Source organism: Panthera tigris, chromosome C2 (assembly GCF_018350195.1).
Source record: "Panthera tigris isolate Pti1 chromosome C2, P.tigris_Pti1_mat1.1, whole genome shotgun sequence".
Taxonomy (NCBI): domain Eukaryota; kingdom Metazoa; phylum Chordata; class Mammalia; order Carnivora; family Felidae; genus Panthera; species Panthera tigris.
The window spans coordinates 147,558,675-147,580,588 of NC_056668.1; the positions used below are offsets into that span (position 1 = coordinate 147,558,675).

Sequence of the window (21,914 nt, forward strand, 5' to 3'; positions counted from 1 at the left end):
CGTGAGTCTTAGTCTCATCAGAGAGAATCACAGGATTCCAGAATAGAATCCTAAATCCAGCAGCTCGTGACATTCTAGCTAAGAATCTTAGAACCACAGCACAAGACTCTCCAAAGAGAAGCCAGGCCAAGAACGGTCCAGAATCCCAGGACTGGGCGGCCCTTATGGGATGCTCCAGGGTTGTCCTGTCTCTGCAGCACTGATAATCAGTCTCTTGTTCCCATCGGTAGGCATGCAGACCCCTACTCACCTCCTCACAGCCACCCTGTCCTTGTTTCTTTAGTTCTGGCTTCAAGCCCTGTTCTCATGAAAACCTTCCTGTTTCTCCAGTCTTGCCAAGAGCAGAAGACAGCCCTCACACCTTTCTTTCCAAGCAAGGAGCATGACCACTGTCCCAGGGACACTGTACCCTCCCCCCTGCCAGGGCCATGTGCTCCCAAATCCTTGAAGAGGAGGGAGTGAGTGTCAGTTTCCTTACCTATAAAATGTGGACAGTTTATAGGGGACAGTGTGGATGACATGAGATGATATGTGGAAACCCCTTAGCACACCTGGCATGGAAACTGCTGTTAACTCTTCCTGGGGACTACTTAATCCTATGTGGCTATCTCGTTGTCCAGCTGGGGGCTCCCCCAGGGCATCCATCTACTGTGTACTTACTGTGTCCCTTTTCCGTGCCAGGCCCTTGCCAGGGACTGGGCACCTGGTGTGAATAGGGCACAAGTGATCTGTTGTGTTCTCAAGCTCCCTGGCTTGGCAGTGGATACATACCTGGGGCAGATCGCTTGCTAGGTAAGTGACTGCAGGGGAAGCGGGCACGGGGTTTATGGGCCTGGCAAGGCTACGGATGGAGCGGGGGACACTTGTGGGCTGAGCCAGGTCATGGGGGGTGGAGGTGGGCGAGAGCAAGGTGGCTTTTTGGTGACTCTGGAGTCACCTGACTTCCTGGAAAACTTCAAAGACACGTGGGCAGATTTGGGGACGGGGGATGGGGACACCAGGGAAGCCAGAGCATACTCACGAGTATGGGCTGCTGTGACTCTTTCCAACATCTGGGGACTGAAGTTTCTGAACCAGGATCCGGATAATGCAAATAAACAGGATAAAGTTCACCTGGTGGACGCGGCCAAGGTTAGTGGTCAGAGAGGGGAGGCTGAGGGGTCCAGCTCCCCGGACTGATGTCCTGGTTTCTTCCCCAGGACCCTGCTGTCTATCCGTCTTCTCTCTTCCCTAGCTTTCCCCACTTTGGGGGGTCATCTGGGAATTCTACTTCACGTCTTGAAGGACTGGCCCTCCCCATCTGGGTTCTTTACCCTAGAGGAGAAACTGATGGGGAAAAGGATGGGGACGACCCTGCCTAGAGTCACTGGGAAGCCTGTGTTTCCGTTCTGATCCTGACACGAATTTCCTGTGTGACCTGAAGTCAGTGGACTACCCAATCTAGGCCTCAGTTTCCCCATCTCTACGTGGTGGGAGGAGGCCTTACCAAGATGGAGGTGAGGATGGGGGCCTTTATGATCCACCAAAATGAGGAGTTGATGGTGTTCCAGCATCTGGATAGGGCATGGTGGGGGAGAATGAGAACGGTTGTCCTCAGCCAGGGTCAGAGGCCCTCCCAGGTGCTCCGGCTCTGCCCCCGAGCCCTTTAGAGACCATAGGCCCAGAGTCTGTGCCTCCCAGCTTCCCTTCATCCCACCTAGGGGATCTGCCCCAGATGATGGCAGCCTGGGGGAGGGGGCGGGGTGGCAGCTCACCCAGTATCCTCAAAATAGAGCCTGATGATTGTCCACACAATGGTGAATATGCTGGGCACCCCTGTCAGGGCCAAAGAAAAGAAAAAGAGAAAAGGGCACAAGAGAGAGATTTAGGAGAGACAAAGAGAGAGAAAGGGAGGGAGAGAAGAGTGGGTTTCCGGGGCTGCCACCTGCGGTTGCACAGGCCGCTCACTGTGCAAACATGCTTGCTCTACTGAGGGGGTGGAGCGCTATGCCCGAGGGGCTGTGTCCCCCTAAAGGGAGGGTCTTTTTCTCAATTTGACAGGGGCACTTTACAGACTAGCAGTGGCCCTGCGTTTCAAGGGCTGAAGGGGAAATGGATGCTCACGGAAACTGTCCCACAGATCAGCTCTAGTTTCAGCTGCAGCCTGAGGGCACCTACCCCGGGGTCAGACACTGGGGGGGACTTTTGTCAACTCTTGGCCTAGAGCCTGGTAGGCAGGACCAGCGGCCCAGGGAGACCTACGAGTGCAGGCAGGGTTGGCACCCACCCCCTAGTGAGCTCCCCAGGCCTTGCCCCTTCCGTCCCCAGCCTGGCAGCCCTCCCTGGTACCATACCCCAGCCGATGAGTATGTACCCCCAGAAGTACTTCCGCTCAGAGAAGAAGGAGACAGCCAGCAGGGTGTGCAGGTAGAGGCCCTCCACCAGCAGCCAGAAGAAGTTGGCCATGATACAGTACTGGAATAAGACCATGGCTGCCTTACAGCTCACCTGCAGGGGGAGGAACAGAGAAGGGGCTCACTGGGGTCCCCTGCCTGCCCACATCTCCGTTTGGGGCAACAAACACAGGTGCAGCACGGCCAGCTTAGTCTCTTTGTTGTTCTTGCATTGTCCCTTTCGAAATGTACCCGGTGGTTTTCCCATTATCCCTGATTTTAGTTCATCTGAGATTTGGGGATAAGTTTGCAGATTTAATGATCCATCCATCAACTTATCATCTATTCATTTTCCTTCTATATGTCTATCTACCCACCTACCCATCCAACCATCCATCTGCCCACCTGTACGTTTATTTACCCACTAGGTGTCCTACCAGCTCACCCACCTGTCTGTCTAACGCCCATGCATCCACTGATCATTTATTCATCTTCCGTCTATCAGCCCACCCATGCACTCACCTACCTATCTCTCCATTCTTCTGCCTATCCACCTACTAGCCATCCTCTACCAACCCACACACCTAACCAGCTATCCATCCATTCATCCAACCTCCTATCTACTCATCCACCCCTCTACCTGTCATCTACCCAGTTTTTCCTACTTTACCCATCTATCCTTCCACCTGTACAGCCATCCACGCGTCTATTTACTCAGCATCCGTCTACCTGCCCATTCACTTAACCCCGCCCCCACCTACTCATTCACCTTATTTCAATTAGGATAGGAGGTAGCTAGAAGAGGTATGAGGAGGATTCTTGCTTGGGTTTGCAAGGGTTCCCTGAATATGTGGGGCTGTAGGCTATGGGCTGTGGAGTGGGGCCCTGATGGAAGTGTTGAGGAGAAGAGGCAAGAGGAGGCAGAAGTAGGGCAACTTGGGGCTCTGGGTGGCCCACCTGGCACAACTGGAGGACCTTCTCTGTCCTCTGTTCTCTCCTAGAAAGTTTTCCATTTCAGATCGAGTCCCAATACCTGTGAGCCAGAACTTAAAGCCCTCCCCCTCCGGGAAGCTCTCTAGATTCCACTCCTTCCTTTCTGTGCCCTTGGCTTTCAGACATCCTCAGTAGTCTGCTCTCCTCTTCCTGTGGCCGCAAGCTCCTTCAGGTCCCACTTCTGTCCTTCCGGCTACAGGCGGGCCTGTGTCCCCCATCCTCCCCCACTTGCCTTGCAACTAGAATAGCTCATCTCTTTAATAGGACAGTTATCTGTGCTTCTTGCCTTAGAAAAGCTTCAGAGAGCTGCTAATGAATCAGAAAGCCAGTCTCCACAATTATCCTTAACAAGTGTGCTGGAGGCTTCCTGGCTTCTCCGGGTCCGTGGCTCATGGGCCCCAGCTCCTGGGTGGGATCCTCTGAGGAGCTCTGGGATTGTCCAGGGTGGCCACCCTGTGTTTCCCTTCCTTCTTGTCTACATGCCTAAGACTCCACCATCATAGGTCCATTCTCTGAGGAGAAGGTATTGCTGACGCCCAAAATAATGCACTGCCCCTGAGGTAGGTCCTCATGAAGCAGAGTCACTGGCCACAGGAATGGGTAGGAGCCAGGGCTGGTCTTGGGCTCTCTGTCTTAGCTCCGGGGCACTCAGGGAGGGGGTCCTGAGCTCACAGTCATTTGGAGATGGACCCCTTAGTGACGGACAATTAATTCCTTAGACACTGTCTTAACTTCCCTTCCTGAGGAAGGTCCAGAACGGACTGATGGCAGGGGAAGAAGGGAAGAGAAGGGCTGTGTGTGTATCTGGACCGAATCCAGGTGGTGGTAGGGGTGGGGGAGTAGGATGGAAGCTTGGAAGTCCTTGCAAGATGGGGAAACTGAGGCAGGGAGTTCCCAAAGATCACTCTGGAAGTTACCAACAGAAGAGGGACGGGGGACTGTGGACTCTGGCTATGAAGTGTCACATTTCCCACCAAGGAGAGGCATCTGTCACGGGCAGGGGCAGGTCTGTGAACTCCCAGGTGGCTGAGCACCACTTCCTGTGGCTGGGAGGGGGGTGGGATTCAAGGAGCTGCAGACGGGGTTGGGTAGGGGTTTGGCCATTCTTGGGGAGGGAGAGGAGGAAGGAGAAGAGAGGAAGAGGGGAGAAGCAGCAGGCGGAGAGGGACTGAGATTGGAGAAGGTAAAGGTGAAGAGGGAGAGGGAGGTGGGCGTGGGTGGGGTCCTCACCGAGCCCTTGGTGCAATAGTCCACGTCCTCGCTGTTGAACAGGATCAAGTCTTTGATGAAGACAGCGGTGGCCCTCAGGATGAACGATATGAAGAGGTGCATGTGGATGTAGTTCCGCGTGCAGTGGAGCTTCCTGTGCAAGGCGGGCAGAGCTGGGAGGCTGAGGGGGCCTCGGACCCCCCACTGCAACCACACTGTCCGGCGCTCGGAGCAAGGGCAGGGCGGGGGAGCATAGGGCTTCCAAGGGCAGGCCCCGCCCCCGGGCACAACCCTGGTGCAGCCTGGCCTCCGAGTGCCTCAGCCTCCAGAGCCTGCCCCACCCTCTGGCGCCCGATCTCCAGGTGCAGGGCCATCCCATGGGGACTAGGCCGAGACAGGTGGAGCACTTTGAGCAGCCTGCTCTCTCCAGGGGAGGCTGGCCTGGTAGGGGGACAGGGCAGGGGCTCTATGCTGCATGGGGGTGACAGGGAAGGGGCCAGAGCATGACTGGGCCAGGCTGGGCTCGAGCCCAGGTCTGCTCTGAGGCTTGTTGCTGCGGCTGGACCTCACCTGAACAGGCTCAAGATGGCTGTAGCGACCAGAAGGGCAGCGAGGGACAGGCTGTGGCCGATGGTGTAGATGGTCTTCACGGAACTGTAGAACATTGACTGCTGCTGCTAGAGGGAAGAGGGTGGCGGGGTTGGGGGTCTTGGGGGGGGTGGGGTGGGCTCACCTAGGGGGTATTGGCAGGGGTGCGTGCCTTACGCACCCTGCCTCCCATCCCTGCCTTGGCAGATGAAGAGACTCCAGGGTCCCGAGAGCAGCTGAGCCGCCCCCTCCAGTCCCCGGACCCCTGACATCCCTCCCCTGGGTTTCCACAGACGGGACAGGACTGCTTCCCGGGGCGGGGCGGGGGTTGACTTGAACCTCCTCTCTCTGCTCTTTCACGAGGGAAATGTCAGTGACGGAAAGAGCAAAGACCTCACGCGTTCCCTGTGCCCGTTTGTTCATCCTGCAGTCACGTGTTCAGCACCCCTTCCGTGCCAGCTTCGGGCACGGCCCCCCGGCGGCCCAACACTGTGCCCTTCAGACTCCACATGAGGACCTCCCGCCATGCAGCGAGAGAGCCACACGGGGAATCAGAATACTAAAGACGACACTGGGACAATTTCCCTTCCGGGGCTCTCAGAGGCAGGGGTCAGCAGGAGGAGGGCAATCTAGCCTTTCTGCAGGGGGACAGGACTAATCTGGAATCCAAAGGCTTCTGGCTGGCCCCTCCAGGAACCCTCCCTAGGGACACGTATGCAGATCCTTGGCCACTGGGCGAGTCCCTTGTTTCTCTCCACGTCCCACACCCTGCTGGAGAACAGGCAAGTGGTTAGGTGGGATTTAGGGGATTTAGATCCTGCCTGGGGACCTGGTGGGCTTTGAAGGCCTCTGAAGACGTTGCCCTTGTGGGAGGAGCAAAAGCTCTGAGGAGGGTGTCTGGGGGTGGGACAAACGTCACAGCAGACGGACACACACACATACCCACGACCCCACACCCAAGCAGTGAGGGGGCTCCTAGCTGAGGACTCCAGTCATACTCTCGCTTCCCATCAGTATCCCCACGTGGCTCTGGGGCCCACATCTGCACAGCAACCATTCATGCTTCACCTGCTCCAGGGCATATGCCTGTCCTGGGACTGAGGACCATGGTCTTGTCCCTGTCCCTGTCCCTGTCCCTGACTGGCTGCTGAGGATCTGCCCCTCAGTTTCCCCTCTGCATGAGATAGGAAGATGATAATCTGCCCTCCCTGCCCCTCTAGGGCTGGAGCAAGGCTTCCATGAGTCAGCGGGGTGGCCCGGCCGGAGGGCCGAGTGCTGTTTCAGCTTTTGCTGCTGTGTGTCATCCTCATGAAAGTCCCCTTCCTGTTCCCTGTCAGGGACAGAGAGGGGGATGAGCCCCTGGAAATGCAGGCCTGGCTAGGGAGGAGGCTGGGGAAGGCAGACCCCACGAGTCCTGGCTTCGGCATAGACAGCAAGCTCACTCCTTGCTGGGAGAGGGTGGAAGGAGCCTTGCGGGCCAAGGCACTGTGGGAGGGCAGGGGTGGACCGAGGCCCACCTCTTCCAAATCTGATGCCTTGTCATTCAAGCCACAGGCAATGGGGTAGGGGCCAGGTTCCAGGTGCGTCCAGCCCTCGTTGGTGCAGCTGCGGCTCACGTTGCGGCCTGGGTGGAGGGGAGAGGGGGGAGAGGAGAGAGGTTGAGGCTGGGAGCAGCGTGAGTCCGTGGAGTAGGTATGGGGCTGGGCTGTTTCTGAGCTCAGCCTTTCCCCGGCACCCCCAGTTGTATCAGGCTCCAGCGGCCCTGACCCAGACTCCCAGGGAGCTGCCGGGGCACTTGGGGCAGGGAAAAGCTCTTCCAGGGCTTGGCAACACGAGTAACAGTCAGAGCAGACATTCCTGGGCTCAGCTTTGCCCCTTGTCGTGTCTGAAACTGACCCCGGGTGCAAGATAAATAAAGCGATTTTTGTCACGGCCTGAATTCTTGGTATAGAATGACCCATGACCCTTGTCATGAGCTAAATGTTCACTCTTGTCACAGGGCCACAGGAGCCGGTGTGGCAGATGGTTTCTTTGTCCTGTGGGTGCAGATGGCGGCCCTGTGGCTGGGCCGCGGGACTCCTCCTGGGTCAGCTCGCCTGGGCCGATGGGCCTGATTTCCTCCCACACCTGGTGTGGCTCAGGTGTGCTGCTGGAGAGGGACCAAAGGTGAGGCAGGAAGTGGGGGTGGAGGGCACCTGGTTAAGGGTGCAGGTCTGAAATGCTCATGAATGGAGAAGCAGGGAGTCCTGGCAGGGAACCTGCCCGGGCAAAGGCATGTGTGTGCAGGGAATCGAGCAGCACAGCGCTGCAGGAGCTTACGGCTGAACTTCACCGAGTTCTCCATTGTCCTTGGAGGCCCAAAGCTGTAGCGAAGGGACAGGGCTGATGAGAGTGCCTGTGACCTGAGGGCTACCTTGAGGCTGCCCACGCTCTAGCCCTGGAGAGGAGTTGAATAGAAAATGGGTGAGCCAGGGGCGCCGGAATGTCTCAGTGGGTTAAGCCTCCAACTGTTGATTTTGGCTCAGGCCATGATTCCAGGGTTGTGAGTTTGAGCCCCACATCCGGCTCTGCGCTGACAGTGTGGAGTCTGTTTGGGTTTCTCTCCCTGTCCTGCTTGCTCTCTAGCTCTCTCTCAAAATAAATAAATAAACTGAAAAAAGAAAAAAGAAAAAAGAAGAAAAATGGGTGAGCCAGAGAAGATCCCCCCCCCCCCCTCTATCCCAGGACTCATTAAAGGGGCACTGGAGTCCGGGGTGAAAGCTGGCTTATTGGGGAAGGGAAGGGGGAAAGCGGAGGAGAAGGAGGAGGAGGAAAGAGGGAGAGAGGAGGGTGGGGGTGGCAGGAGGAGAGAAGAGGCAGGGGCAGGAGGTAAAGGGATGGAGGAAGAGGGAGGAGGAGGGAGAGCACAGTAGGGAAGGAGGTGAGGTGAAGCTGAGAAAGAAGATGGGTCCTGACGTCCTTGCCCTATAGCTCCTTCCTCACCAGCACCACAGCCACTACTGTCCCCATCATCACTGGTATCGTCACTGTCACCATCATTAGTACCGCCACCAGCACCACCACGATCGTCACCATCACGGTCACCCCCATGGTCCCCATCACCACCACCGGCAGCATCGGCGGCAGCAGCAGCAGCAGCAACAGCTCCATCACAAAGACAAGTTCGAGAACCCTTCATTCATCAGTACTGTACAGAGCAGTGTAGGCTCAGTGTCTCAGTCCCCTCCACCCTCCAGTGAGGAAGGGAAGCCCAGCCCGGTTCACACTTGAGAAGTGAGGCTCCAAGTGGTTGGTCACTTGCCCAAGGCCACACGGAGAGAAGAGGGTAGAGCAGGTGTGACCCCCAGAGTCTTCTCAGCTGCCCCCTTGCCCCCGTCTGCACTGAAGGGACCTGGGGACTTGTGTCAGGTGTCCAGGTGCACAGCTGTTGGAGACGTCGAGCTGTCCTGAGAGCTGGGGGCGGGGGGGGGGGGGGTCCAGCGTGCATGTACATCTACTATTTCTAAACTTGGCTGTGTGCTTGGAATATACCAGGTGATTCCCTGTCCGCTATTTCTGTTAATCCTCTTGGCTGCCATTTGAAAGAGGTTCTTAGCACCCTACTTTATATGGCTGAGGAATTGAGGGACAGCTGGGGGGCTGGGGACAGTCAGGGAGGACTAGCCGGGCCTGGGTCTCCTGCCACTGCGAGGTCCTAGAGGAGGCAGGAGGGACTTTGCTGAGGAAGAGGCACTGGGCTGGGCCGGTTCCTGATTCGGCAGCCCTTTCCCGCGCAGGCCTCCCGAGCACACTGCTGCAGGGGGCTCCCAGCACGAGAGAGAGGTCCTCCTGCTGGCCCTGCTCAGCTCCTTAGCTTTCCCCCTTGTGGCCCAGGCAGGCTTCGAGCAGACCGTCAGTAAACCGCCGGCCTGCTTCAGCCCCAGATCTAGGGAGCTCACCGTGGGCCCCTCCCAGGATCCGAATCTTGTGTGGACTTCCCCCACCAGCCTGGGGCAAGTAGAGAAAAGGGACAAGGTCAGATCAGCCAGCCTTGAGGTTGGGACACTAATGCCTCAAGTTTTGAGCTCCACTCTCACCAGAAGGACCAGGGCCCCATGGGCCAGGCCCATGACATAGCAGGCACCTGGGACCATGAATTAGGTGCCCCATCTGTGTCTACACAGCAGCTTCTCATGCCTTCTGTAAGGGGGGGGGAGGGGGCAACAAACGGTACTGTGTTAAAGCTAGTGATTAGGAGCTATTATTAGTTCCACTCAAAGAGGGGGATGCCAAGGCTGAGAGAGGTGACCTGCCCATGGTCACACAGCAAGGAAGCAGCAGGCTTGGGATACAGACCTGGGTTAGCCTGACTGCACCTTTCTGAACTTCCAGAGCGGCTGAAGGGCCACCCTGTCCCCTGGAACCCTGGCCGCCCTGGGTATTGGGGGGAAGGCAGGGGATAGGGGGACATCTTCAAGGTTGGGTGGCCTCTTTGAAGAGCCCTGGGACTGGGGCCCAGGTCTCAAAGGGAACTCTTCCTGAGGAGATCTCAAAGGTGGCCACCATGGGACCCCAAGACGCAGCCCAGTCTGGCCCTGGGAACCAGCAGAACTTGCATGTGTAGAGGGTGATATGCAGGAAGGAGTCTCTTCCTGCTCACCATGTCATGAAAAGAAGTCACAGTCACCCCTCCACTCCTTCCCTGGGCCCTCCATGTGAAAAGCACGGCTCAGTGACTAGAGGTAGAAATCGGGCACTCGTTTCCTTCCCACTGCCCTCTTTCCGCACCCCCCCCCCCACCTCACCTCAGCCACGAGTCCTGCCCCAGCCTCCCTTCCTCACCACCACCAGCACCTTATCTCCCCGGAATTAGGTAGGAGCCTCCTGATGGCTCTCCCTGCTTTCCTGTCCCCGCTAACCCACTCCCAACCCGAGAGAGTTGGAGAGATTGTTCTAAATCCTCTATGTGACCGTGGTGCTCTCCTGCTAAAATCCTGTCAGTGGTATCCTGTCCCAGTCAACCGGGGCAAACGTCTTAGGTTGGCATCACAACTCTCTTATCTATGGCTTCACAGTGCAGGTGGTGAGGCGGGGAGAGGAGGTGTCCCGTAGACCCCAGAGACACAGTTAGCAGCCTGTGTTGAATTTTCTCCACCAAATTAGCGATCCTAGTTTTCACTCTTAAAAAATGTCTTTTCAAATATTTAAAGGTAAAAACACCACAGACGAAAGACATACAGACCACGAATTAAAGGATCGGGTCCCCACAAACATTTTGGTCCCTGGATGAGCAATCCCTTGCCTGGCCGGCACTCCTCCCCTGGGATGTTTACCCAGCCCGGGAGATGACTTCTTTCTAACTCTACAGTCTTTATCCTCTTCAGGTGTCTTCAGCCTTCCCTGTAGAACTAGGTCCCTTCCAACCCTTCCAGGGAGGACACTCCTTCCTCAGTCCTGTCACCCAAAGGGACTAGAGTTAGGGGTGGTATTATTCCTGCTTCGGATTTGCCTTTCTCTCAAACTTCCCTCTTTGGAGTTTAAGGTCACTGGCTTACACCTTCTTCCCAGGAAAACACACCTCTTTCCCTTACATTTTCAGCCTCTAACTTAGTCTCCTGTTTCTCTCCATCATTTTCGGAGGCTAAGGCACCAAGTACAGCTGTGCAGGTTGTTCACTGCACAGGGGCATCTGGCTGATAAATGGTGGGGGCTGCAATCTGTTTCATATTCAACTGTCATTAGGTGGGTTCTGGTGACAGGCTGACTCTGCCTGAGGAAGGGCTACCTTTTTCTCATCTGCACAAAGGCACCATGTGGGCCCCATGGAGGCTGGCAGCCTCAGGGTTAGCCAGATGGTGGGCTGCAGTCCAGATTCTTATGTGAAGTTGCTGCCTTGATAATTCCAGCAGGGACAGAAGGAAATGCCGTCAGGAGGAATGCAATTAGCAGAGTGTCAGGGAGGAACACAAGTAGCAGGCACTTCCAGGGAATCTGAGAGAAGGCTGGTTGCAGCCTCTGCCGATTGGACACCTGAGAGCTGCCAGAGGAGCTCCTCGCCTACCTACCCAGGTGCCGGGTTCCGCTGGAGAGCTGGGCTAGGTGGGGGCTGGCCTGGAGTACGGCACATCTGTGACTGCTCCCAGACTCCCCAGGGAGGGCACTGACATCTCTCGTTCACTGACTGCCGAGGTCACAACACGGAGCCCTGGGGGGAAAAACCAGCCTGCCCCAAAGAGTCCCTTTGGCCCACCTCCTGTCCCCATTTTACAAACAGGAAAACAGGTCCAGAGAGGGAAAGGCCACCTGATGTAAGAGATGCCCAAGAGTCTTTCTGTTCAGTCTCTGAATTCTTTAAAAGATTTTTTTTAATGCTTATTTAGGAGAGAGAGAGAGAGGAGACAGAGCATGAGCAGGGGAGGGGCAGAGAGAGAGGGGGAGAGAGAATCCCAAGCAGCCTCCAGCTGTCAGCACAGAGTCTAACGTAGGGCTCGATCTCACAAACTGTGAGATCATGACCTGAGCTGAAATCAAGAGCTGGAGGCTTAACCAACTGAGCCGCCCAGGCGCCCCCTCTGAATTCTACTCTGGGTCCTGCTCTTCATTAATGCTTCTCCCTCCAGACCTGGTCCTCCCTCGGGTCCTCCCCCTCTGGACTTGCTCCTCCAAAGGAGGATCCTCCCCACTCCAGACCTGCTCCTCCCTGAGATCCTCCCCATTCCGGACTGGCTCCTCCCTGGGATCCTCTCCACTCCAGACCTGCTCCTCCCTTAGTCTTCTTTTTTTTTCTCCCTTAGTCCTTGGTGAGTGTCTCAGCTCATCAAACTTAAACCCCAGAGGGGCATGCTGGATCTCTCCCTCCCCGCCATGAGCCTGGCACACCCTTCATAGGCAAGTTTCCCACTTCTCTCCTCTGCCACCCACACTCTAAGTCCAAACGATTACCACTTTTCAGCTGCCCTGTGAATGGGTCTTCCCTTTGCACTACCAGAATCCCTCCTCATGAAAAATCTGAATTACTGGTTAAAAACCTCAACCTAAATTGGACTATGTCAGTTACTGGCTTCAGGCTTCCAGTGGCTTCTCAGTGAACTTAGGAAAAAATCCCAAGTCCTCAGTCAGTGCTCAGGGCCAGCACGGTCTGGCCTCTGCCACCTGTCTCTTTCCTCTCCTCCCTCCCCTGAGCTCTCTCTGCTCCAGCCGCCCCGGCCTCCACTGCATTGCCTTAGTGCCCATCCCACAGGCTGCTGATTCTCCCTCTCAATGATCCCCCAGCCCAGGATCTTTCCGGCCTCCGGGTCCTCAGACAGAAGCTGCAGTAGCACCCCCTCGGCGAGCCCGTCCATCCGTGAACACCTGCCTTAATGTTGTGCCTTACCCCCTTCTCCCTCCTGGCACTTCTTACCATTTATGACACGTGTTTGTTCTCTTGCTAAATGTCTCTTCAACCAGAACGTTAGGTCCCTGTGGGCAGATAGCATGGCTGTTTTCATGCTGTGTTTGTCTAGCCCATGCTTGTCATGCTAGTAGATGTTTAATAAATATTCACTGAATGAAAGAATGGCTGAATATATGCAGGGAAGGTTCTTTGGTTAATCAGTAACAAGAAAGCCCAGTTCCTAAAGAGGCCCCTCTTCTTTTCTGCCTTCTATGGGAACATTCATTTAAAAATATGATAAGGTGTGGGGCACCTGGGTGGCTCATTCGGTTAAGTGTCAGACTCTTGATTTCAGCTCAGGTCATGGTCTCACAGTTATGGGATCGAGCTCTGTGTCAGGCCCTGTGCTGACAGCACAGAGCCCGCTTGGGATTCTCTCTTCCTTTCTCTGCCCCTCCCCTGCTCACGTTTGCTGTCTCTCAAAATAAAAACAAACAAACAAACAAACAAACAAACAAACAAACATGACAAGGTGTGTAAGCAAAGCCCAAAAGGTCATCGGCTCCAGGCAGTGAAAGACTGAATCATGACCAGCCCAAGACAATGGGGAACATGGGAGCCATAATTAGTCCTGTATCTGTCAGTCAATTGGTTATCAACTGCTGAGCAAATATTTAGCGAGCCCTTCCCACGTGTTTATCTTTTACGTGAAGAGCTAATCAAATCCCACGAATCCTTCAAAGACCTAGTTCTGGCACATCCTCCTCCACAAATCTCCTCCCGCACCCCCAATTGCTCACCCCCTTGACCCCTTCCCGTTTGCCTTCTCATTTCCTTGACAGGTGAGTACCCACTCCAGCTGGCACCACTTGTGCTGCCCTGGCTCCCTTGCTTCCACCCAAGGCTCTTACCTTGAACTGGAGAGAAGAACTTATAAATGAGGGGGCAGTCCAAGACGACCACCTGGCCCGGAGGGGTGGCTGGCCAGCAGGTCAGGTTGTCCCACATCTTGCTGCAGCCTGAGGGGTGAAGGCAGAGGACGCAGAGGTCAGCATGGCCACCAAGTGCCTCCAGGCTTGGGGCCTGAGTCCACAGGCACCCACTCTTCTTCTCCCTCCAGGCTCCCACCTAGAGGAGCCTTCAGTCTGAGAGGGGTGGGTGGCATCACCCTGCCCAGGCTGTAAAGGGCCTGTCCTGACAGGGAGTGGGGAGGAGGCATCACTACAGCTCCACAGTCCTCAGTGAGGGCTGGAGTGCCCCCTGGGGGTGTTTTGAACAGTGGTGGGGTTTTGTTTGTTGCAGAGATTGGAGGCCTCACCTGGCATTTGATGGGTCTGTGCCAGGGAGATATTCTGTAAGCGGAGTATTCTGCAAGACTTTCAGATGAGCCACTGGGCCTTTGTGCAGGTGAAACTCTTTTGTAACGGCTGGAGTCTAGACTCTTCCTCCATCTCACATCTAAACACAAGGCACTTACCGCAGAGGCTTAACATACATGGGGTTTTCCCGAAATGCAACTGAGTAAAGGGAGAGAAGATTGTGCTTTCTCAAATGCTGAACATTATTAAGAGTTGTTCAAGGTTTTGGAAAATCACCGACAGCAATGTTGCCCGTGAACCTGAGTCAGTGAAGCAACTGCTGTATGTATCAATCTACATCTATAGCTACTGCATTCCCAGAGTTTATAGGGACAACCTTCAAACTGTGTCTTCTTATCTTTTAGTGTGATTGTGCCTGAATATGTACATAGTATTTTATTATAAATCACTTTCCTTTTTATGTTCCTTTTACAACCAGAACTTCATTTAAAAAAAAAAAAATGAAGGCACATGTCCTGAATTTCATTGTATAGGAAAGGAGACATTAGAAAATATTTGTTATAAAAGGAGGTGTTGGGTGTGATGGGACGATGGGTATATTGGGGGTTGGCTAGTTCTTGAGGAGTCTTCATAGAACTCAAAAGCAACATAGATGCCCCTAACTCTGTCAAATTGTGACTTGTGCTGTGGGGTAGTGGTGTCCAGGACGGGAGTTCAAAGAAATCCCTGCACTGCAGGCCGTGTTTTCCACCATGTACGTATTAGCCTCGAGGGCTGGCTAGCGAAGGGTGCACAGTGGAGTCCCTAGGGGGCTGCTTGAATTGGCAGATGCATGGTTTTGCCTGTTCAGGGTCTGCGTCCCCCTGAGGGACTGGAACTCCCCTGGAACCCCTTCCCTGAGGGAGGTTTAATTGTTTCTTTGCAACCCTGCCAGTCCCATAGATTTCCTTGGGAAACCCAACCCCTGAGCCAAAGTCAATGCCAGCTCAGCCAAGCCCAGCCCTGCCCAGGTCCGAAGGTTCCTAAGTTCTCAAGAAGGGGGCCTGGGGAGAGAGAGGAGGTGAAAGGATGTCGCCACGTGGGAAAGAGCCTCGGGACTCTGAGTGCTGGGGTGGGTGGCCCCGGGGAGGGGTACCTTCCGGGGCTGCAGCAGCCAGGTAGCACCTATGGCTGAAGGCTGAGAACACCTGGATCCGTTCTCTGATCCGTTCTCTGAGAACACCCAGATCCACTCTGGCCCTGCCAGAGAACACAGCCTCCCTTCCTTGAGGGCCCCAAGCCCTTTTGTCCACTCTGTCATGACGCTTCCGTGGCCTTCTTCTGATTCCCGGTCCCTCCTCTGCTCCTGTGCCAGCCTCTCTGGAGGCCATGTAGGGGCTCATCATGCCAGGTAAATCCTGCTAGCAGTTCAAGACCCTATTAATAATATCAACAAATACTTATGTAGCCTTTGTATGTGCGAGGCACTGTTCTACCCTCTTTAAATACATAACTTATTTATTTAACCCTCCCATTTTACAGATGAGTAACTGAGGCAGGGAGCAATTCGGTAACTAAGCCCAAGGTCACATTGCTGGTGAATGGTGCAGCCTGTTCACATGTTCATACGCTCCCTCTCCAGCAAACCTCTTGCGCTCCTCTTCTTCTGAAGGGCTCGATGCCCATTTCTTGGGGAATTTTGCTCTGCTGGACTCTGTTCAGCCCTCTCTGACAATGCTGGGCACACCTTGTTTTATAGGCCAGTTATTGTGTCTGTGTCCTCACCAGACTTCGAGCTCTCTGGATCTTGAGCTGCAGCATAGTCAGAGAGCAGTTTCAGAGCTGGGTCTCTGGCCCTGAGCTCTGCTTCACCACAAGTGGCACAGGGAGAGGGAGACTGGGTGTTGCCCTTGGGTGGGGGGCTGCACTTGGCCTCAAGGAATCTCAACACCACCAGGACTGGGCTGCGAACTGTCCTGGGGTGCAGGCCAGTGGACATGGCAGGGAACCCTGGGAAGAAAGTCCATTAGAGGCATGTGGTCAGGGAAGCTTCCTGGAGGAGGCAGCAGGGTCAGGAAGCTGAGAAGGGAGTAACAGCCAAGAAAATGCTAGAGCACTGGGTGGCTCAGTCGGTTAAGCATCCAACTCTTGACATCGGCTCAGGTCACGATCTCACTGTTAGTGAGTTTGGGCCCCAGTCGGGCTCTGCACTGACAGTGTGGATTCTCGCTCTCTCCCTCTTTGTCTGCCCCTCTCCCACTCATGCTCACTTGCTCTCTCTCTCTAATTAAATAAATAAATTGTTTTAAATCAGAAAACAAAATGCTGGCTATCTGGAGAGCCTGTTGTCCTGGGTTGGGCCTCAGGAGTATTCTCTGTGTGCCTGACCCAGAGAGGCCCCACAGGCCCCACCACACGTGTCCCCAGGCCCACAGAGAAACAGGGCTCTTGTTGGCTGTGTGCGTCACCTCCACAAGAAAGGGACTGCCACCTCAACAAGAAAGACAGCCTGGAGACTGGGGCGGGGGTGGCGAGGCAGGGTGGGGGCTTCCACTGTGCCATTTTATAGATATGTGTGCACCGACAGACACACACAGACAAGCACTCCCAGTCACACAGAACCACAGTCATGCGTGCAAATATACACACATGCATGCTTACTTGCACATGGAAGGACAGACCCCAGCAAACAAAGGCACAGAGAGACACGCACAAGTCACAAACACACATGCATAGACATGACTGGGCACACCGCAGATATTCACACTCATACATCCACGATCACACACAGACAACACACAAAGACACTCAGAGTCAGACATAGAGCTTACAGACCCCAGACACAGAGACCGCTCCGGACGGCCGTGGGCCAGGAGCACGCATCTGGATGTGCGCGAACACGCACAGAACCCCACCCACACAAGGTCATGGGCAGACTCACTTGCCCTCCTCTGGATCCCAGGCTGTCTTCCTGGTGACAGGATGCTGGCAGCGGACAGGCATCCTGTGCCAGCAATTACCTCACCTGGATCACGAGGGTGGCTCACCCTTGGGGCCTAGGAGGCAGTGCAATGGGGCCTAGATCCGGGGTCAGGGCCTCTCTGGGCTACGTGCACCCCCAGATCCTACTGTTGGGGTTTGCTGAGGACGGTCCGCGGTGTCTCCTGCCTCTCCCACCTGGAGGGTGGGGAGGGGTGCATAGGCATAGGCAGTGGATGGTCAGTGGATGGTCAGGCCACCCCTCACTCAGGTCTCAGTCTTAAGGCCTCAGGAGACAGGAGTCTGTCCTTCCTCAAGAGCTGGGGAGGCAAAGTCCATCCATGAGGCTGCACGCACTCACTCACGGTGTAGGAAGCAGAGATTCTGGGCACCAGGGCCAAGAAGGAGGGATCCAGGAAGGGTTGCATAACTGTCAGTCTCAGAGAGGTGACAGGAGACGGGGGAGCCTGGGAGATATAAAGACGTTCCCTGCTCCTGAGCAATGCTGTTACATAACTGCAAGTTTGGCCCCAGGGGGGTGACCTGGCAGGGAGGCCCGGAGCAGGCACATCCACGCACATCCACCCAGCGGCTCCAGCCCTTCTCTGCCCTCAGTGAGCCTCGAGCCACACCCACCCCCAGTCCCCAGGGGAAGTCTGCCTAGGCGCCTCCCACCTTCGCAGCCTCTCGGCTTCTCCACATCCTGCCCACCCTTCAGAATCTGGCCCGAGGGCACCTTGCAAAGGAAGGCCTCTGGAAGCCCTCCCATTCCTTCCCCAGGCTGTTGTGCCAAGTGTGGGGCGCCCGGGCTAGGGAGGCGTCATCTGATGTGATGGCCTTGCTGGCTCTGGGCAGCTGGGCAGCGTCGGCCTGAGGGTGCCTCTGGCACCGCCCTTCACGCCCTCGCACTACCAGGCTGGAGCTCTCCCACACCCCCTGAGCAGGGGGAGCCGGGCCCGCATGTGCTCAGCCTCTGAGTCTGACTGAGACTTGTCTCATCGGCGGCACAATGAGCGGGTGGTTCATCTGGCCTGCTGAAGGTGGGTTGGGATGGGGAGGGACGCGTGTGTGCCTGGGGGCCTGTGTGTGTGCGGTGGCACCTCTGGGTGCGGAGCTTGTGGTTGGGAGGAAGAAGCTGGGCCTCAGAACCCCCCATGTAGTGTGTTCTCCTGGGCTAACAGCAGGACGCTTCCAGACCAGGGGCAGATGATGGGACCAGAGAGGCCTGTTAGGACTTCTCGCTTCCTGGCCCCCCAGCTTCTCTCGGCGTCCTCTCCTCACCCCCAGCAGCTCCGTGGCGCCATTCCCATCTGATGCGTGTGGGAGGCATGTACCCTGGATCTGGGCTCACGGGGTGAGGAGAAGCAGGGCTCCCTGGAGGTCTGCGGCCCTCTCTTCCTGCTGGGCCTCACCTGCCGTATCATTCTCCAGCTGGGCCTCCTCCAGGCACTGCTTGTGCTGTACCTCGATCAGCTGCAGATAGTAACATTCCTCTTGCTGCAGGATGGTTGCCCGGGTGCCCTGGGGAACAGAGACAGGGGGAGGGGGGACCCGTCAGCCTCATCCACGGCCTACCTCTCATCCGCAGACTCCAGGAGCATGAGACCCAACAAGGCCTGTCACTTGACCGACCCAGCTTCCAGATGGAACCCCAGTCCCAACCCCAGACTAAAACCCGACCCTGACCTGGATTGGACCCAGAACTCTTGACCACAGTCCCCAAAGCTGGGTCTGCCTTGAGGGCCCTGTCATGGCTTCCTGGCGGATCCAATAGTGCTGCAGCTGTAACAACTTAGTCTTTTTGTGGGCGGCACCCCTCTGGCACCTCTCTGTAGAGCTCAGAGCCGGCCCTCTGGACTCTGCTCCCCTCCAGCCTGGGTGGGGAGTCCTCAGTGCTTGCCTCAGACTCTGCGGATGAGTGGGGCTCAGCTAGTGCTACCTGGTTATGAGGAGTTGGTCCCTGGAGCCAGGCCTGGGAGGAATCCAGGAGTCTGGCTGCATCTTCCAGCCTCTGTCCTCATTCCAGGAGCCTGTGCTCGGTCTCCTGGGTCATCAGGCTGGGAAGGGGACACTGGCCCTCTTTACCCACACATCACCTGCCTTCTTCTTAGCTTCTAAACAATTTAAGCCATATCAGATCTAATGAAGGAAGGGAGGTTTCAGGAAATAAGGGAGGCCCCTCTAGGTTGTCTTGCCATCCCACCAAACCTCCTCTGTCCCTACTCCTGCCTCTGGGAGGTGGGGAGAAGTGATGGGAAAGCCCATGCCTCTCCCCTCCCCTTTCCTGCACCCTACGAGGGGATCAGGGATGGAACCAGACCTGTGTGAAGGCATGGGGGGTGGGCAGGCATTGGCACTGGGGCCAACAGGTGAGCAGGGGTGATGGCTGCCCAGGAACAGATAGAAAAAAAACAAAACAGGTCTTGGGAACCACTGGGTGGGCAAGGGCAGGTGAAGGCCTCCATGGAGGTACCACTGAGCTGGTAGAAGCTTCCGCTGGTCTCTTTGGCTTTAGGGAAGTGGCTGCGACCCCACATCGGTTTCCTCATCTTTGCCCAGGGAAGAGAATGCCATAGTCCCCAATAGTCTTGTTCAGCAAGGCAGCTCCAGAATCAGAGACTCTCAGTGTCTCTTCCAACTTGTTCCTTCTGGCCTGGGACAAGGTCCTTACCTCCCTGTTTCCTTGTAGGCCAAACGGGCCTCTACCAACTCCCCTGCTGACTCAAAGCCTTGTTGCAGTGGGGCTATGGGGGAAAGCATTTCTTTCCTTAAGTGTATCCCCGTCTGGCCTGGTACCAAGGGTGTGACTTTGACCATTGTTCTAAGTAAGGTGATCCCCTGGAGGGATAAGCATTCCAGGTGCCAGGGAGCTCTCCATTGCTATAGAGGAAGGGGGTCCAAGCTGAAGCTGGACAACTCAGTGCCCAAGAAGCTGTGCAGCTGAGTCCCTTCCACTTAATACTCTCTCATCCCTTGTGGAGGCCTTGGTGGAGACTCACTGTCACAGAGGTCCTCACCGTCCAACCTTCCCATATGCAGCTAAGCACTGCTGCTGGCCTAGCCCAAGGGAGGATGTCCTTGTCCAGGATGCCTTCAGACTCCCTAGCACTTAGACCTCGCTCACCCATGTGCCATGGCCTGGAAGGCCCACCGGGTTCCATCTTGGACCTTTAACTTTATCATCTAATTGGGGTAAAGGCATTAGCTGGTTAAGTCTTTAAAACTTGGCATATGGAGAGTTACAAAGGTCTATTATGTAGCAGGATATGTGTTTGTTGTTGTTGTTGTTGTTGTTTTTTGTATAACTGTTTAAAAGAAAATATATGAGACTTTAAGGAAATGTGCAGTGGTCCCTCTTTGGGGGTCCCATGCTTCCCTTCCTGTTCAAAAGCATTACTGAGACTGAAACACTCACGATGCTCTATCTCAAGAGATCTGTGGCTGGCTCGTGCTGTTCAGGCATGGGAAGAGGGGTGGCCAAAGGACCCCAGGGGTGGCCTCTGGAAGAAGAACCTGGGGATGGGCTCGTGTCCCACTCTCGGGCTGTCTTGCTTGCCTGGAGCATGCTTCTCCCCAAAGTGCCTTCCCAGCTCCAGCAACAGGGTTCGCTCTGCCTTCTGCCCCTTCTCCCCTCCGCTCCCCCCACAACATGAACGCAGGATGGATGGTAGTAAACATTTCTTGTTGCTGCTTTCCTACCATCCTTTACCCTCCTCTGGTGCCACGTCCTCATCTCTATCGGGGAAACCACCACCTTCCCCACCCCTAGTTCTTGGGGTTCTGATGAACCCTCTGCTAAGAAATCAACATGTGATCAGACTTGAGCCCGTCAGAGCTTTCCTGGCCTTAGTGCCTGGCACATGGCCCCAGTCAGGCTGTTCAGAGCCAGCAGGCTCATTCCTGGGGCTTTGGATTTTGATTTCCCACTAGACTGGAAACCTCAAAGGGTGCAGGGGCTGGAACTATTGTCACCATCTTGTTTTTTCTTGTGTTGTTGTGGAACACAATGATGAAAGCCACACGGGTAAAGCCTGAATAAAGAGATAGAGAAAAACTGGATCCTCTTGATATCATCTAAGTCCCTGGATGCAGCCATGTCTGAAAGTAGCCCTGCTTCCAACAACATGAGTCAATGTCTATCTTTATTTCTAGAATCAGTTGAGTTTTCTATCCCTGTAACCAAGAGAGTCCAGACTAGTGCTCTGAGGACAGGACAATGGATGCCCTCATTTACTAGGTCCTCTTAAGCCAGAGCTGTGGCCATGCTGCTTACCAAGAGATAATTCTTCTTCAAAATTATTGAGGGCATCATAGGGTTCCTAGTAGCTTCTGACGTTGGAAGGCTATCAGGTCAGCTTCTCTAGCCAAGTCTGCCTGCACCGCCCATCAGCACAGCCATAAAGCCTTTCCTGAGAGGCAGTTTGCAGAGCAGGGGCAGGAGGCCCTGGGATAACCTAGGAGCCTGGGGTATCTCTGAATAAAGTGAGCATGGTCTGGAAGATGAGCTCTGTCTTTACCACAGCTTAGTTGAATGCTAGAGCCCATCTGAAGAAGGGTAGGGGAAGGAGAGACCAAAAGAGGGATCTGAGGTCACCTAGCAAATGCACATTCCTAGATAGGACCTATATCTCTGACCACTAGTCTGGACTGCATCAATTCCTCTCCATGGCCTTGCTTTGGGCCATCTGGTCTACCATTGCCCTTTGGGGGACAGGGCCAGGGCAGCTCCCTGCAGTCCTTATCATTGAGGAATTCAGGCAGACTTTGAACTTCCTCTTCCACTTATTTCCCTATGCTAAACATCCTCATTATCCCTCTGGACTGCAGACACGCGGAGTTGGAAAATTCCCAGCCAGATACAGCCAAGCCTACTGATTCTAGTACGAAGGTATGAAAATGTCTAATCCATGCAAGGTTGCAAAAGCCTGGGGTGACTGCAGCAAGGGGTCCTGAGGCATCAGGAGACAAGCTGTGGGATACAGGCAGGGGCCAGGTCTCCAGTACCTGCCTGGGCCAGTGTACTAGTTTTCAGCACCACCACCTGCACCTCAGGGTCCCCAAAGCCTAGCAGTCAAAGCCCACACTTCAAAACTGGCATTCAAGTCCCTCCTTATTTCGACT

The 21,914-nt window shown here is 55.3% G+C and overlaps 1 protein-coding gene across 3 annotated transcripts in view; it reads right to left on the reverse strand.

Annotated features, from left to right (window-relative positions):
• VIPR1 (vasoactive intestinal peptide receptor 1) overlaps window positions 1-21,914 on the reverse strand; it is a 33,486-nt gene that overhangs the window by 4,092 nt on the left and 7,480 nt on the right. Inside the window, exons 2-10 of one of the 3 annotated variants that reach the window (XM_042956695.1) lie at window positions 18,206-18,314; window positions 13,428-13,535; window positions 6,680-6,786; window positions 5,145-5,248; window positions 4,596-4,728; window positions 2,334-2,487; window positions 1,755-1,815; window positions 1,487-1,553; window positions 1,022-1,113 (exon numbers count right to left, since the gene is read on the reverse strand). In XM_042956695.1, the coding sequence (XP_042812629.1) occupies window positions 1,022-1,113; window positions 1,487-1,553; window positions 1,755-1,815; window positions 2,334-2,487; window positions 4,596-4,728; window positions 5,145-5,248; window positions 6,680-6,786; window positions 13,428-13,535; window positions 18,206-18,314 (935 nt within the window). Of the gene's footprint in view, window positions 1-1,021; window positions 1,114-1,486; window positions 1,554-1,754; window positions 1,816-2,333; window positions 2,488-4,595; window positions 4,729-5,144; window positions 5,252-6,679; window positions 6,787-13,427; window positions 13,536-18,205; window positions 18,315-21,914 lie in introns of all 3 variants that reach the window. The other 2 variants (XM_042956694.1, XM_042956696.1) reach the window with 2 other exon arrangements.